The 16,484-nt window shown below is 40.6% G+C and overlaps 2 protein-coding genes across 17 annotated transcripts in view; both read left to right on the top strand.

Annotated features, from left to right (window-relative positions):
- The window catches only part of LOC129160269 (tumor necrosis factor receptor superfamily member 27-like), a 5,164-nt gene extending 1,473 nt beyond the window's left edge, over nucleotides 1-3,691 (top strand). Inside the window, exons 3-10 of the mRNA XM_054737390.2 lie at nucleotides 492-605; nucleotides 697-875; nucleotides 960-1,075; nucleotides 1,167-1,304; nucleotides 1,395-1,530; nucleotides 1,611-1,749; nucleotides 3,065-3,104; nucleotides 3,187-3,691. Coding sequence (XP_054593365.2) covers nucleotides 492-605; nucleotides 697-875; nucleotides 960-1,075; nucleotides 1,167-1,304; nucleotides 1,395-1,530; nucleotides 1,611-1,749; nucleotides 3,065-3,104; nucleotides 3,187-3,449 — 1,125 coding nt within the window. The 3' untranslated portion in view covers nucleotides 3,450-3,691. The remainder of the gene's footprint in view (nucleotides 1-491; nucleotides 606-696; nucleotides 876-959; nucleotides 1,076-1,166; nucleotides 1,305-1,394; nucleotides 1,531-1,610; nucleotides 1,750-3,064; nucleotides 3,105-3,186) is intronic.
- A 1,041-nt stretch (nucleotides 3,692-4,732) lies between these two features.
- Nucleotides 4,733-16,484, top strand: part of map7d3 (MAP7 domain containing 3) — a 54,927-nt gene continuing 43,175 nt past the window's right edge. For all 16 annotated transcript variants that reach the window (XM_054739241.2, XM_015949456.3, XM_054739240.2 and 13 more), the window contains exon 1: nucleotides 4,733-4,862. In XM_054739241.2, coding sequence (XP_054595216.2) covers nucleotides 4,817-4,862 — 46 coding nt within the window. In that variant the 5' untranslated portion in view covers nucleotides 4,733-4,816. The remainder of the gene's footprint in view (nucleotides 4,863-16,484) is intronic.

Raw genomic sequence — 16,484 nt, 5'->3', positions numbered from 1 at the left:
TTAAATAAAGGGAACCTTTGTTTATTAATGTTTAATAAAGCACTAAGTAACGTTAATAAAGGGACCCTTGTAGTAAAGTGTTAGCAATGCAAATTCTAAACCCCAAAACTTCCATCTTATTCCTTATGAAACCAAATGCATATTTTAATTAGTTTGATTTATTCGACAAAGGAAGTTTGTCATGGAGACACAGGATTTACTCTTAGAAAACTTGTAATGTGAAAAAAACAATAATTATTTCCATATAAATAAAAAAACATTTAAAAAATAAGAAAAATTGCATAAATTACATTGAAAGTGCAAAGTTTATAAAACAATGCATGTATTTCCCAAAATTGTTTTTGTTTTTCCATTCATTAAATATGTTAATAGTTGTTGTTGTATTTGCATTCAAAGAAAAAAGACAAACAATTACTTTTGGAAACACTGCCAACAACATTTTAACAATGCTGAAGCTGTTCTGAATTCCTTTCACCTTTGTGTTTGTTCAGGGATCCTGTGTGCAGGTTCAGTCTGAGGCCAGTTGTGATCAGATGGAGTTTTTACACCCTAATGGCACTTGTGTTGCATGTCCTGTTTGCATACCTGGAGAACAGCTGTCAGAGGTAATGCACATCCTTTTGGCAGCTGCATGTAGCTTTTTGTAATTATCTTTATGGTGCTTGTGTAATTTGTTGCTCTGTGCATCATTTCCAGGACTGTGGCTTTGGTTATGGTGGAGAAGGGGTGTGTATTCGATGTGAAGAAGGGACGTTCAGCACAGAAACAGGTGTAGCTCCCTGCAGGAGATGCACCCAGTGCCGTCTGCTGAACCGCCTGGTGGAGACAGCGTGTTCATCCACAGGTGATACCCTGTGTGGGCGGTGCCTCTCAGGGTGAGTTACATCCACAGGAGCAAACACCATTTGCATTTATTTAGCGTTTGTAACTTACACGTGTGTTATTGTGCGTATGTGCAGGTATTATGAACTGAGGAGCATGACTGGAGAGGTGGAGCTGCTCTGCGTGCCGTGTAGCAATCACGACACAGTCCACAAGGAGTGTTTGCTTTTCAAATCAAAAGGCTCCAAAACACGTATGACCCAGAGATAATGTGTAGTTTCTGTTTGCATAGATACCTGTACTGATGGAGCTGTTATCAAGTTACGGTTGCTGTTGTCTTACAGAGGGGGCCATCCTGCTGCCTGAGGGAAATGTAAAAGAAGAGGAATTTCCAGTGGTTCTGATTGGTGCAGCAACAGCATCTGTGGTTTTTCTCATTTCTCTGCTGCTTTGGGTCATCCTTCTGACTTCAGAGAGATTCAGTGAGTTTCATAATCTCAGCTATTTCAACCTTTTTAAAGTTTTGTTTGCTTTCCTAAATTTGGGTCCCAAATTCTTGTTAATATGTTCAGAGCAGGTTCCTGCAGACTGCACCAAGCCTGAAGGACTTCTGTCTGCAGCAAGCCTTCAGTATGAATCTGTGTCGTGTCACATGGAGAAAGAAACATGTCCAGATAGCTCGGCAGTTCCAGCCGAAGATCCTACAAGGTGCTAAATCTAATTACCAGCTTGACCACTTTATTTGTGCATTTCTGATTTTACATTGTTCCGAATACTTCTGTACTCAGAGGCCAGAACTTACTGAGCCATGAGAGTGAGCGGCATCCCACTTCTATTGTGATTAATGTCACCACCAACATCAAGCCCTGCAGCCAGAAAGACAATATCACCACACAGGAAGAACAACAAAGCTTCACCACAGAGGAGGTGTTTGTATATCACATTTCTAGTAACAGTAAAAAAAAAAAGGGCGTCGCTTTGTGCTTAAAGCGTCTGGGAACAATGAACATAAACTTTAATGTGGTTTGAAGAGAACTAGAAACAATTATTAATGTAAAGTATTTATCATTTGTTTGACTTTCCAATCCAACACGCACAGGTGTTGACATTTGCATCTTTGTTCAATCAACTAAAGTTGAAAGAGTAGCTTGGGTTCGATCCAGCAACTCACCGAAAACAGAACAAACTTCTAAACCCCGGGGCTGCTATCACCTTTAACTAGGACTTCACAGCAAAACACTGGTAAAATAATACGTAGCTTACCTTTGTCAGGAATCGGTCAACTCCATTCCGCCACAGCGCAGCTGAGTTGTCTGTGATCCACCGGGCTTAATAAAAACTAAGTAGTGATTTCCCAGTAGGGCCGTCCTGCACCATTTCTATGGGACAAAATAATGGAACCGATATCCGATGGTTTTTCAGCAAGCACAAAACTGAGCTGTAAGTGCAGCCCTACAAGTGAGACTAACTAGGAATGACCCAGATTCCCTTAAGTTAATAGTGGGTTAGTTAAAGGACCAGTTTATGATTCAGCACAATGATGCATGGAACTGATCTCCCAGCATGCCATGCTAATTTCTGTCCTTTTGCAAAGTAAACTAAAGAAATTAATGATGGTTTTATATTTTTATTCACAACTGAAGAATAAATAATGCATTGTAATATCAATGAATGAAACGAAAGTAATAAGCCAGAAAAACCTTGAGTGTGTAAGATACGATACGAAATACAAAAGTGTTTAAAGTAATGTTCTAAAGAACTCAATGCTTGAAAAAGCTTCTGTTTCTTTCCTTTATATTCTGTTCAATTTATCTTTTGTTGATGTTGTTGAGACACCCAGACAAATAAAATGGCATCATTGTAATATTAAAATTACAAATTCAAACAACATCTGACATCGTTAAAACTATTGGTCATTGTGATTTTTCAAATTACTCACAAGCTCTCTGTGTCTCTATTTTTCAAGAACTCTGTCTTTTCATTCCTTTGATGTAATATTTGGTGGTCTGTAAATTTTAATTAATAGAAATCCAGACATTTGAAATAGTTCATAAAATAATTTTATTTCTATTGAAAGCACAAAAAGCACTCACAAGTGTACTCAATCAAAAATAAAGAAATGTGTTTTCACTGATTTGTTTTAATTGAATCAGTGATTAAATTTGCAATGCTGAGTTTACCTTCCTTTTGTGTTGAAGTGAGAAACATCTTTAACATTGTTTTTTTCTTTTGTTAACATCAGATGAAGCAAAAATTGCAGACAATTTGGGAGGTTGCTCAAGGTGCGTCCTCTGTGTTTTCCACCCGTAGGGCGAGTCCTGATCTCAGTGTTCATTAGACCTTTTCTGTTGTGAATATGTGCAGGTCAAGGTATTGACATCCTAGACTACGACTCCATCCAGGATTTGTCCCTGCTGCTTGATTCTCCCAAAAGCATCTTAAAGAAGCTGGGGCTGTCTTTGGGAGTGTCCCCTCAGGTTACAGCTCATCTCCGCAGCTTTGAGGACCTGTTCCAGTACCTGTGTACCTCCACTTACACACAGCTGCCCCAGCTGGCCCAAGCGGCTGCTCTCTTGCCTAATTTTGAAGTTGTTTCCAGGATACACAAAGCCGTGGTGAACAAGTGACTACTTAGCACCTCAAGGATATGCTTCAATGGCTTGGACTGTTGTAAATAACTTGCAACCTACTTTGCATAATGACACTGTCACCAGATCGCACTGCAGACCTTCTCCCTTCCACAGAGGCTTCATTTTACTCAAACACATTTAGTATGAAACATGAGATCAATACAAGCTGGATCTTTCTTGATGAAAAAGAGCCTGTTGTTGTACTGACTATAAGAAAAATAAATGCTAACAGGTTTGATGTTAATAAACTAACTTTTTCTAATAAATCGTGTCATGTGGCTGTCTTTGTGCAAACAATACAACTTCCAAGTAATTTCAGCTGTAGCACTGCATGCAAAATTGTTTCCTGTTTACGAAGTAAAATGGAAGAGCAGCCCTCTGGCTAAAGCATGTGAGAAAAATCAGGACAGAGGACACAGTGTTCAGGATATGAGAATGAAACTTGAGCTGTGAGAATTTTTATTATCCTCCCAGTTTGCCATTTGATCATCTCTGGGTCTGTAGATTCTTCGACGAATTCGATCTGGTAAGGCTTCAAACGACTGATTTTTCAAACATTTATCTATAAATGGTGACCAATTAGAGTGAAGTTTATTGAATTTATATGTTCTGCAATGCTAACATAGGTCAGAAACTAATAATTCAAACATCATTCATTCATTTTTACCAATATTTTTAATTCTTATTTGATTAGAGCAACACATTTGTTTTATTTAAATCACTCACAATTCCGCAAAAGGAATTTCTTGTCAATGCATTTATTGTTTGAAAAAGAAAATAAATAAATAAAACGACTGTGCCCGCTAGAGAGCGCTGTCGAGTAGGCTTTTAAATTCCCGGCGTTGTTTCGTGCCTTCTTCTCTTCTCCCAAGATCGTCTATGTAACAGCATGTGCTATCGTGCAATGATTTCATGCGGTTTGTGTAGCGTTTATTTCATTGAACTTTTTTCTCTACAAAACGAGTGGTAACGAAATACAGCTACTTTTACCTACAGTAGGCCATCTAAACTCAGAAACTACCTCTTGCTATGCGTGCGTCAACAATAGTGACCAGAAGCAGCAGAAACAATTTTAAACAAACGCTTTATTCACACAGCAAAGAGAGATTTTGAAAAACAATTGACATAATTTATATGTAACTTTGCAAGATTCATACAGGTGACAATCATGTCCGCCTATACTCACAGGGGAGTGTTTGGATCTTGTTTTTATTTTATTTTTATAAATGCCAAAAATAATAGTCAGAGTGAGACATCTGTATTGTTCACTTTCTCTTTGATGTCCACGTCCCCGTGGTGTCCGAGTCATACCGGTGTCGCCCGCCCCTGGCTTAGAAAAAAGAGAGAAGGAAAACTTTAGAGAAATGGCGGAGGGTGCTACGACGCTCAAAGGCTTGCGAGCCCAGATGGGTGAGAAATTATCGCACTGTTGTTCTGTTTCTGGTCTGTTTATGTCCCACAGTGGATGGAACATTCCGTCATGTTTACCGGCAGCCGTTCACTGGGGGGTTTTGAGCGGCAACGGTCCACTGGCTAGTAACGTTAGCTCGCTATCCGGTCACCTGCTATTGCTTACAACGAACGCAGATAAATATGCGACTTAACATCTTCATCAAAACATCTACGTAGGGCATTTGAAGTACCACATTTAAAGGCACGAGAAGCAAAAAGAAGACAGCCTGGTGACTAGAAGTGAACTGTTTGCACTAGTTTTAGCTAAAGTTGAACACGGTTTGTTTCTGAGCCGCAGACATATGACCAGATAGATATCCGGCTCATCACTTATCAGCTATTCTTTAGTCACGTTGTCTAACAATAAGCTGCCGCGTTGTTTACAATGATTCGGTTTGTCTGCTTTTCATTTATGGAATCACACCAAAGCAATATTAGTTTTTTAGTCGTTTGCGTTTGGAAGAGACAGGCTATCGGACATGTTCCCAGTCATAGAGGATCTTTAGTCTCGTACATCAGCAGTTTTGTAGCTTCCTGCTTGAAGGTCCTCTTATCTTGTGTGAAACGATCCCTCCCGCCTCCATCCTTCTCATATTGCATTGACTGTTTATGTCTATTTGATGGCATATGGTATAGCCCCCTCCAGTTGTCTGGGTGGAGGATAACTGCAACAATGACTGACCTGGATTTCTGATAGAGCTAGAATGTCAGAACAGAGCTTTGGCGTCTGATTGGAGGCTGACACCGTTCAGCTGTCGTTAGTGGCATGGTTTTGGTTAGACCATCAGTCCCTGGTCAGAAACTGCTCAGATTTTCAGGATTCAGTGCTAGATGTCAGCTAACGAAGCGAAGGTTGCATCAGTGCATTTTAATCACTACTTTAGTCTATGAACAAACGTGTTTTTGCATCTGTGGGCATGAATGCAGGACTTGTTATGGCTAGAGCAGCAGTTGGACTGTGTGTTTCAGCGATTTAGGGTATGAGGGAGTTTTCTGCATACCCATTTTGGGTGTAGGCAGGCTTTACTCCTGGCTACTACTACATTTGGACCATATTTAGTGCAGATCTTCCTGTTTTCCTTAGCTTTTCCACTGAGTACGTTCAATCTGGAATTGACATCCACCCACTTTAGTGGTTTTATGAAAATATCTGCAAAGTTTAGAGTTAGGTGTTGGAATCATGGCTTTGTGAGGAATTAAATGATGTTCCGGACAAACTTTAGATTGACCTTGAGCCAGAGTGGAGGACCAACAGTAATAAAATGATGTCAGGAATCCAGCTCGTTTACATTGTCCTCCACAAGAATGTGTGAAGGGAGAAAACTCACCCTGTGATTCTGAAGAGAGATCACACATCTGCACGTCAAACTGCAAGCTTATCCAGATCCTGGATCAGTAAAATCTTTTATGAAACTGAAAACATGAGAAGTATTTAAAATCTGATTGGATCTGACCAAATACAGAAAATGAACCTCAAGTTCCGTTTGCAGCTTTTTGATCTGGTTAATTTAATTATTTTGGCTCAAACGTCCCATCACTGTTTTATTGTTTTAAATGTAAAGGATTTGTTTTAGTGTACAAATATTGTCTCACACATGCAACAAAGATTTGAATAGCAACTCATCTAAGTTTGAGTGACTCAGGATATCATCATAATAGTTTGCTGCCAAAATTATGTATACATTTATATGTTTTCTCCATAGCTGTTATTTTGAACTGATTACATCTCTTTTATATAGGCTATGTGGAATGTTTGACTTGGTTGTTATCCTCAGAATACTGCAGTATGTAAACACAAATATTCAGTTTCAGTAGATATTAACCTGGAAGACTTTTATTTTTTTTACTCCTAAAGAGAGGTAGACTGATGTATTGGTCAGCCGATATATCTGGTCAATATTTCACTTTTTTTTTTTTTTTAAATATATTGGCATTAGGGCTGCCACAAAACGATTATTTTAATAGTCGACTCATCACTTTTTTAGGTGAGTAGTTGACTAATTGTGTCATGCATAAAGTATAGATTATTGCACCAGGATGCAGCTGCTATAATACACCCATCATTAGCTTCTAGTTTTAAGTGTGACCTGTTATGTGCTATCTAAAGATAAAGACAAGATGATAGCTTATCAAACAACAGAGGTCTCTTGTTTGTCACCAACAAGTTCAAAATTGCCGCGTTTGCTTGCCAAGGTGTGCTGTTGGCTTTTGTAGCAATCTCTCATCCATTGAATAGAATGCTTCTTTTTAACACTGTAACGTAGCAAGATACGATTTTTGATGCCATCCTATATAATCCAATACACTGTTTTTGGGCCGATATCTAACTACTTCCGATATCGATATCGGAACGGGACATTCCTACTCTAAAGGGCCCTATACAAATACAGGCCATTTGCCGTTTACTATTTTAACACACACAATATATTTTATTTAGTCAGTGATTAAGGTCATTTTCAAAAGTGTATTAAAATGTTTATTTTAAAGAGCAAGTTCAGTGAGAAAACATATTAATTCTTTTTGAAATACTACCAGGCACTCTGAGTCTCACATGCAGGCTGGATGTGAGAATAGTCCTCTACCCCCATTAGCTGCCAAAAGAAAATAGACAGGCAAAACGCTTTGGTCAGAAAAAGCCACACAGATCTAATGGCAGTTTCATATCTCTGCAAGCATGGACCAGACTGGGTAGCTTTTAAAGTGTTCACATCTTGGTGGCCTTGCATTTTTCTGTGCTCAACTGGTCTGTTTTTCAGCCCTCATACAAAGGTGGTCAGCTTCAGGCTGAATAGGTTCAACACACCTGCTGCCACTGATTAGCCGGCTCAAATACATGCCTACCATTAAGGGGAGCTTCCGATTGGCAGATAGAATCCACCAGCTGAGCAGGAGTTTCCCACATGCACATTGCCTCTGACTGAAGCTGCAGCAGCTCTCTTGTCTGAGGAACACACACACACACACACACACACACACACACACACACACACACACACACACACACACACACACACACACACACACACACACACACACACACACACGCACACACGCACACACGCACACACACACACACACACACACACAGAAACAGACCCTCTGTCTATTGGTCTTTGACAGACGACGCATCGGCTGCTTTAGCATGTTGCTTGATGAGATATGCAGATGTATAAACAACTGAAGTATTGGTTGCTTTGTGTGTTGTGAGCTTATAAACCTGCAGAAAATGGTACACTCCTGTTGTGTGAAGGGCTGCTATGCTATCTTCACAAGCAGGCAAAAAAATAAATGTAAGCAGGAATTGCGTTAACTGGATATTTGACAGTTTATTTTGAAGTAAACATCTCAAAGCTTTTGGTCATTCTGACAGACTGGCGTTACCTTGACGAATGCAGGTGTGCAGGGTTGTCATGGTAACCAGTTTAGCAGTAAACCCCGGTAAAAAAGTTGACAATAATATTAACTGTCTTGTTTTTGAAGAAAAATATTATCTCGGTGGATTACCGAAGCTGCGATGTAGGCGCGGTGACTAGGGTTGTCACGGTATGAAAATTTAACCTCACGGTTATTGTGACCAAAATTATCACGGTTTTCGGTATTATCGCGGTATTTTTTAAACGGTGTTGCATATGTTCAGAAAGCATTGATAGTCCTGTTCTACACAAACTGAAATAGTTCTGAAAAGGTTTAACAGTGTTTATTAAACCTAAAATAACACAAAGCCTTAGCAAAAGTGCAACTTTTCACAAGTAAAGGAACAAATAGCTTATTTTTCTGGAACATGTTACAGTAGTCAGTGCAGGTTTAAATGATACAAATCCAAACATTCAAAACATAAACAATATGTAAACAAATCAAAGAAACACCACTTGTTTTCTCATATACTTGTTTTCTTCATTATCAAAATGAAAATCTAAAACTCCAGTCCACACTTGACTTGAGCACTGTACAAGTCAACCTTAAAAAATATGTATTTAAAATAAATAGCCACTTTAAACAACTTACTAAAATAACTACTACACTATGTAATCAAATCCAAACGTTCAAGTATAAATGGCATTGAATAAGTAAACAAATCAATAACAAGGAACTAATTGTATATTTCTCTTCATCATCAACAAATAAGATGCTTCATCCAGCAACAGGGTGTCCGTGACACGGTTTAAATGCTGGCAGAGGACGCTGCGGCTGCAGTCTATAGTGACTCGTTGCATTCTCCCTCAACCAAAAGTCCTCACGTCATGCATTTAAGCTAAAACACTAATGTTAACTTACCTTGCACTGGCTGTAGAGATGTGGGTGATGGTCACGCAGATGTGCCATGAGATTCGAAGTGTTGCTGCCTTTTGCAGACACTTGTTTCCTGCACGTTCTGCAAACGGGATAGCCGTCTTCTATTAACTGTCCCTCAGCATTTTTCAGAAATCCAAAATATGCCCATACTTCCGATTTAGTCTTCTTTGAGGGCTGATGGATGTCCTGGGCGCTGCCGTCTCCTCCTTCGGCCGTTATTTCAGCTTCAAAGTTTTGGTGCCGTTGCAAACTAAAAAGTGCGTGTGCGCGCCGCGGGAACTTCAGCTGAAGCGACGGTGGCTGGTAAGGGTCATCGCGCCGAAACCGCGGCCACGGTAAACCCACCGAGATAATATAGTTTTTTTAAAAACTGGACGGTTATTTTTATTGTCAACTTTTTTACCGGGGTTTACCGCTATACCGGTTACCGTGACAACCCTAGCGGTGACCCTTACCAGCCACCGTATCATCTGCTGAAGTTGCCAGCGGCACATGCGCACTTTGTTGTTTACAACCAAAACTTTCTTGAAGCTAAAGCTGAAATAATGGCCAAAGGAGGAGACGGCAGTGCTCAGGACATTTATTATCCCTCAAAGAAGACAAAGTCGGAAGTACGGGCATATTTTAGATATTTGAAGAAGGCCGAGGGAGTTTATAGAAGACGGCTATCCTGTTTGCAGCATGTGTAGGAAGAAGTGTCTGTGAAAGGCAGCAACGCTTCAAATCTCATGACACATCTGCGTGACCATCACCCACAACTCTACAGTCAACGCAAGGCAAGCTAACGTTAGCGTTTTAGCTAAAATGCGTGATCCGAGGATTTGGGTTGAGGGAGAATGCAACGAGTCGCTATATAAAGCAGCCGCAGCGCCCGCTACCTGCATATAAACCGTGTCGCAGACACCCCCATATTGAAATGACGCTATGCATTACAGGGCTCCCAGAGGCAGATAAGAGTTGGTCTCTCTCCGAGAATAATTATGAATTTAACAATGATTACTGCCTGATGACATTTTCCCACGTCTGCAAAGCTCACTGGAAGGACACAAACCGAGGACAATATTTTCCTGATATAGGGTTTATTACTCAAGTAAGGGTAAAAAAGTATCTGATTAGAAGGCTACTTGAGTACTGAGTATCATCTGATCTAATATTTTTAAAATGATGACATCAAATAGACAAAAAATAAGAAGTTATGGGCAAATATTGCTATTTTAAAGACTAAAGGGGAAAAATGTAAACAAATAAACATAATTACAAAATAACAAATTTTAGGCAAAATTTAGATGCAAACTGAGGACTATACTCCTGATATACAGGGTTTATTTAGTTGTCTGAAAATGTAACACGTTTAAAAAAATACTGTGATAATTTTGGTCACAATAATCGTGAGGTTAAATTTTCACACCGTGACAACCCTACAGGTGTGCAGACATTTTTAACGTCACACACAGAGAACATTGTAGAGGTAACAAAATCAATCAAAAAAGATTCCCATCAGAATCTGATCCGAGCATTATCTCAGACCTGGACACCATGATCGGCGCAGCTCACTGTCAAGCGCACTGGAGCTGTGGAGAGCAGCTCGGAGCGCGTCTATGGGTCACAGGCCAGCAGCACTTTTTATTTTTACTTGATTATAAATACAGGTCCTTCTAAAAAATTAGCATATTGTGATAAAGTTCATTATTTTCTGTAATGTACTGATAAACATTAGACTTTCATATATATTAGATTCATTACACACAACTGAAGTAGTTCAAGCCTTTTATTGTTTCTAATACTGATGGTTTTGGCATACAGCTCATGAAAACCCAAAATTCCTGTCTCAAAAAATTTGCATATTTCACCCGACCAATAAAAGAAAAGTGTTTTTAATACTACAAAAGTCAACCTTCAAATAATTATGTTCAGTTATGCACTCAATACTTGGTCGGGAATCCTTTTGCAGAAATGACTGCTTCAATGTGGTGTGGCATGGAGGCAATCAGCGTGTGGCACTGCTGAGATGTTGTGGAGGCCCAGGATGCTTCGATAGCGGCCTTAAGCTCATCCAGAGTGTTGGGTCTTGCGTCTCTGAACTTTCTCCACAATATCCCACAGATTCATTCTCTATGGGGTTCAGGTCAGGAGAGTTGGCAGGCCAGTTGAGCACAGTAATACCATGGTCAGTAAACCACCATTTACCCGTGGTTTTGGCACTGTGAGCAGGTGCCAGGTCGTGCTGAAAAATGAAATCTTCATCTCCATAAAGCTTTTCAACAGATGGAAGCATGAAGTGCTCCAAAATCTCCTGATAGCTAGCTGCATTGACCCTGCCCTTGATAAAGCACAGTGGACCAACACCAGCAGCTGACATGGCACCCCAGACCATCACTGACTCTGGGTACTTGACACTGGACTTCAGGCATTTTGGCATTTCCCTCTGCCCAGTCTTCCTCCAGACTCTGGCACCTTGATTTCCGAATGACATGCAAAATTAGCTTTCATCTGAAAAAAGTACTTTGGACCACTGAGCAACAGTCCAGTGCTGCTTCTCTGTAGCCCAGGTCAGGCGCTTCTGCCACTGTTGCTGGTTGAAAAGTGGCTTGACCTGGGGAATGCGGCACCTGTAGCCCATTTCCTGCACACGCCTGTACACGGTGGCTCTAGATGTTTCTACTCCAGATTCAGTCCACTGCTTCCGCAGGTCCCCCAAGGTCTGGAATCGGTCCTTCTCCACAATCTTTCTCAGGGTCCGGTCACCTCTTCTCGTTGTGCAGCGTTTTCTGCCGCACGTTTTTCTTCCCACAGACTTCCCATTGAGGTGCTTTGATACAGCACTCTGGGAACAGCCTATTTGTTCAGAAATTTATTTCTGTGTCTTACCCTCTTGCTTGAAGGTGTCAATGATGGCCTTCTGGACAGCAGTCAGATCGGCAGTCTTACCCATGATTGCGGTTTTGAGTAATGAACCAGGCTGGAAGTTTTTAAAAGCCTCAGGAATCTTTTGCAGGCGTTTAGAGTTAATTAGTTGATTCAGATGATTGGGTTTATGATATGCAAATTTTTTGAGATAGGAATTTTGGGTTTTCATGAGCTGTATGCCAAAATCATCAATATTAGAAACAATAAAAGGCTTGAACTACTTCAGTTGTGTGTAATTAATCTAATATATATGAAAGTCTAATGTTTATCAGTACATTACAGACAATAATGAACTTTATCACAATATGCACATTTTTGAGGACCTGTATGTTGAAGTAGTGCTACCCACACTCAAGTGATATATTTTTGACATTAATGAAACATCTGAGCTCAATTTGTTTTCTTTGAGGTCTGGGAGGTCTATATTGTTGATTGTAGACAATTTCTGAAAATACCAATCCCTAGTCTTTACAAGTTTATCCCTGTAAGGCAGGGGTGTCAAACTCAAATTCACACGGGGCCGAAATGGAAATCTGGGACAAAGTCGCGGGCCGAACTTAATATTTTTTGAAAAAGTGACGGCAAATTTGCACATTTTCTTTATCAACATATATGCAATTTTGAACCTTTTAATTTGGAAACAAACTTATTTTTGCATTAACACTGAATGTGGAATAACCAAATGACACACGAGCAAGTCAGTTTTAAATAAAACACAGTGGTATTCATTACTTGTGGTATTTTCAGCATTTTTAAAATCTATTCAGGATTTATGTTTCTTGTTGTTTATTTGTTTTTCTTATTTTTTCCTCCTTTTTTCTCCTGTACCAAGTGTCATTGCTGCTGTGACATCTAGCTTTCCCCACTGAGGAACAATAAAGAGATTTTCTATTCCTGTCTGCAGCCTTTCCAGGTCCTGTTTTACTGTAGGTTAAATCTTTTCTCACGGGCCAACAACAAAATAAAAATATAATTTTATCTTAAATGAAAATGCAAAATCTCCCCTGTTAACTTTCATGTTTTGAAGCAGAAAAAGACCATAAAACCAAAATACTTAAAGCTCAGTTTGCTCCACTGATTTACTGTGATGCTCACCTGTTCCAGCCAGATACCTGCATCATGGGGTTGATCTGAGCTGAGGAGGAGACTCCTGTTGTTTTGTTCATCTTCATCATAATAATGACGACATTAGATGACAGTGGCGCTCAACTAGGGCTGCAACAACGAATCGATAAATTTGATGAAAATCGATTACTAAAAGCGTTGGCAACGAATTGCGTCATCGATTCGTTGTGTCGCACAACTCTTCCAAAAGCGCCCCTTCCCGCCCGCCGTTGCGCACAGACCAGAGCAAGTCAGATCAGCGCGAGGGAGAGCCGCAGATCAGCGCGAGGGAGAGCCGGCAGATCAGCGCGAGGGAGAGCCGGCAGATCAGCGCGAGGGAGAGCCGCAGATCAGCGCGAGAGAGAGCCGGTACCGGCAGATCAGCGCGAGAGAGAGCCGGTACCGGCAGATCAGCTCGAGGGAGAGCCTGCAGGCTTGCGCTGCTGCGAACCGGTTCCGCATTGTTGCACAGCGATCCAGGCAGCTTCTTCCAGCGCACGGTCCATTCTCAAAGTGGCGCAACCAAAAAACTATAATTAGCACACGATCGTTCTTGTCTGCACATGTTCTCTATTTTCTGTCTTATTTGTGCCTGAAGCGCGCTACTGCGGAGCTCATCACCTGTGCTGTGGTGATGTCACCTCACGCAGCATCGAAAACGCGCTCTGCGCTTTGTGGTCAGGAGATCTCTTTGATCTGCTCAAAAGTAACTGATGAGGTGAAAAGGTAAGAATCCAGGCAACAGATTTTCTGGAGAATTAAGAGGAGATGCAGGAAGATGAGAGACAGACAGGACAGGAAAATAGTTAAATAAAAACAAGAAAACAAAGTAAAATGTAGGTAGATTTATCTCCACTACACGTTTTTACCAGTAAAAAACAATAAGTTATACACGTCATATTTATACATCTGATACAATTCAGATCACCTTCAAAACTCAGTCACACACCCAGGGCCGTTTCAAGACATTTTGGGGGCCAAGGCAAAATGCCCCCCCCCCCCCCCCCCCTCCATAACTGGGCTCCCCAGAAGCCTCTGTGTAATTCATACCCTCTCCAGTAGTGTTAGTTATACGGTGTTTATAAAAGCCCCTCAGACATTACTGACATGTTCTAATATTATCAGATGAAGAACTAAATTATCAGACACGCTGTCTCATCTGCTTCTTTTATAAACTTGCAAAAAGTAACAAAACCATTTGAAAGCCACTATTTGTGGATTCTCTGAAAGTTTCCATGGAGTGTGTGACAACTTATTCTTTCATTGATCCTATCGTCTAATCTCACAGCTGAAACAAGCATCCTTAATAATCTGTGCACAGGAAGCTTACCGATGCTGTAGTAAAACAAAAGGTAGTTTCTTATTAATAAAACCTTGTTGCAGCACTAAAGCATAAAAATGAGATTTTGCATTAAATATGCAAAATATTTACATATGAATTGTTTTAGAGCCCTTTTATTGGCAGAATCTGATATTAATTTAGTTCTTACAAAAAATGGGTCCCAACATGGTTTGTGTGGCGTTGCCATAGTGTGACGTCATAGGCACAGATTCCCTGTCCTCTTGTTTGGAAATGGAAATATGGTCACCCTACATTAAACAAACTGTCCACCCGGGCTTTTGCGCTGCACAGAGACGCTTCGCTGCCAATGACTTTGAATGTCAGTTGAGAGTCAGTCTCATGCAGACTGACCAATGAAGAGAGGGCCTCAAGTTAAGACCCTCTCCTCATTGGTCAGTCCACACGAGGTGGGTCAAAGGTTACTCTGGGCAGGTTACGTGTTGTCAGGCATTCAAGTATTGAGTATATTTACTGCATATTACAGTAAAATATTCTGTATGTGACCACATTATGGTGATCCTTGGGTCGTGATGATGGAGCCCTTGAATATTGTTGCCCAGGGTACAACAAAGTGTTAATCTGGCCCTGGTTCCGCCGTCACATTCCCGCAGAAACTGGTTGATCACACCGGGGCCAGACTACTAGCATGTGGTTTTACAACCACAATGTCCTCGGAAGCAAAAACGCTTTTAAAAGGGAGGGAGGAGTCCTAACTGTTGCTGCAGGCGTGTTGTGTGAGAGTGCAGTTATATACTGGTTAATATATTTTTGGGTTCAGCTGCTTTCATGTGGCCTAATGTGAGTCTATTTGGGATCATTGGAATGATCAGCAGCATTTCTTGATGTGACTTTATGGCAGTTGCCCAGGGCATCATCGCAAGGAGGATGGCATTCATTTACTTTTGTTTTATTTGGTATTTTTTCAGTCATATTTGGAAATGGTGATCAATTTTGATTAATTCACAGCCTATGTTTAATTACATTTAAAATAAATGTCAACAGATGAGATCAAATAAAACAGATGAGAATTGCCCTTAAGTTGTTTAACTTGGACCAAGCATTTTAGGTCACTGATAGATGTAGCTTAGGGTCTCTGTCTATACACCTTACAGGTGCTGGCCAGTAAATTAGAATATCATCAAAAGGTTGAAAATATTTCAGTAATTCCATTCAAAACGTGAAACTTGTACATTATATTCATGCAATGCACACAGACCAATGTATTTCCGATGTTTATTACGTTTAATTTTGATATTTATAGGTGACAACTAATGAAAACTCCAAATTTGGTATCTCAAAAAATTAGAATATTCTGAAAAGGCTGAATATAGAAGACACCTGCTGCCACTCTAATCAGCTGATTTACTCAAAACACCTGCAAAGGCCTTTAAAAGGTCCCTCAGTCTTGTTTTGAAGGCACCACAATCATGGGGAAGACTTCTGACTTAACAGCTGTCCAAAAGACAATCATTGACACCTTGCACAAGGAGGGCAAGACACAAAAGGTGATTGCTAAAGAAGCTGGCTGTTCGCAGAGCTCTGTGTCCAAGCACATTAACAGACAGGCGAAGGGACGGAAAAAATGTGGTAGAAAAAAGTGTACAAGCTCTAGGGATAACCGCACCCTGCAGAGAATTGTGACGACAAACCCATTCAAAAATGTGGGGGAGATCCACAAAGAGTGGACTGCAGCTGGAGTCAGCGCTTCAAGAACCACCACGAGGAGACTCATGAAAGACATGGGATTCAGGTGTCGCATTCTGTGTGTCAAGCCACTCTTGAACAAGAAACAGCGCAAGAAGCGTCTCGCCTGGGCCAAGGACAAAAAGGACTGGACTGATGCTGAGTGGTCCAAAGTTATGTTTTCTGATGAAAGCAAGTTCTGCATTTCCTTTGGAAATCAAGGACCCAGAATCTGGAGGAAGAGCGGAGAA

This window comes from Nothobranchius furzeri, chromosome 1, assembly GCF_043380555.1.
Source record: "Nothobranchius furzeri strain GRZ-AD chromosome 1, NfurGRZ-RIMD1, whole genome shotgun sequence".
NCBI classification, from domain to species: Eukaryota; Metazoa; Chordata; class Actinopteri; order Cyprinodontiformes; family Nothobranchiidae; genus Nothobranchius; species Nothobranchius furzeri.
The sequence above is the reverse complement of the archived record's forward strand: the minus strand, read 5'-3'. Positions and strand labels throughout refer to the sequence as shown.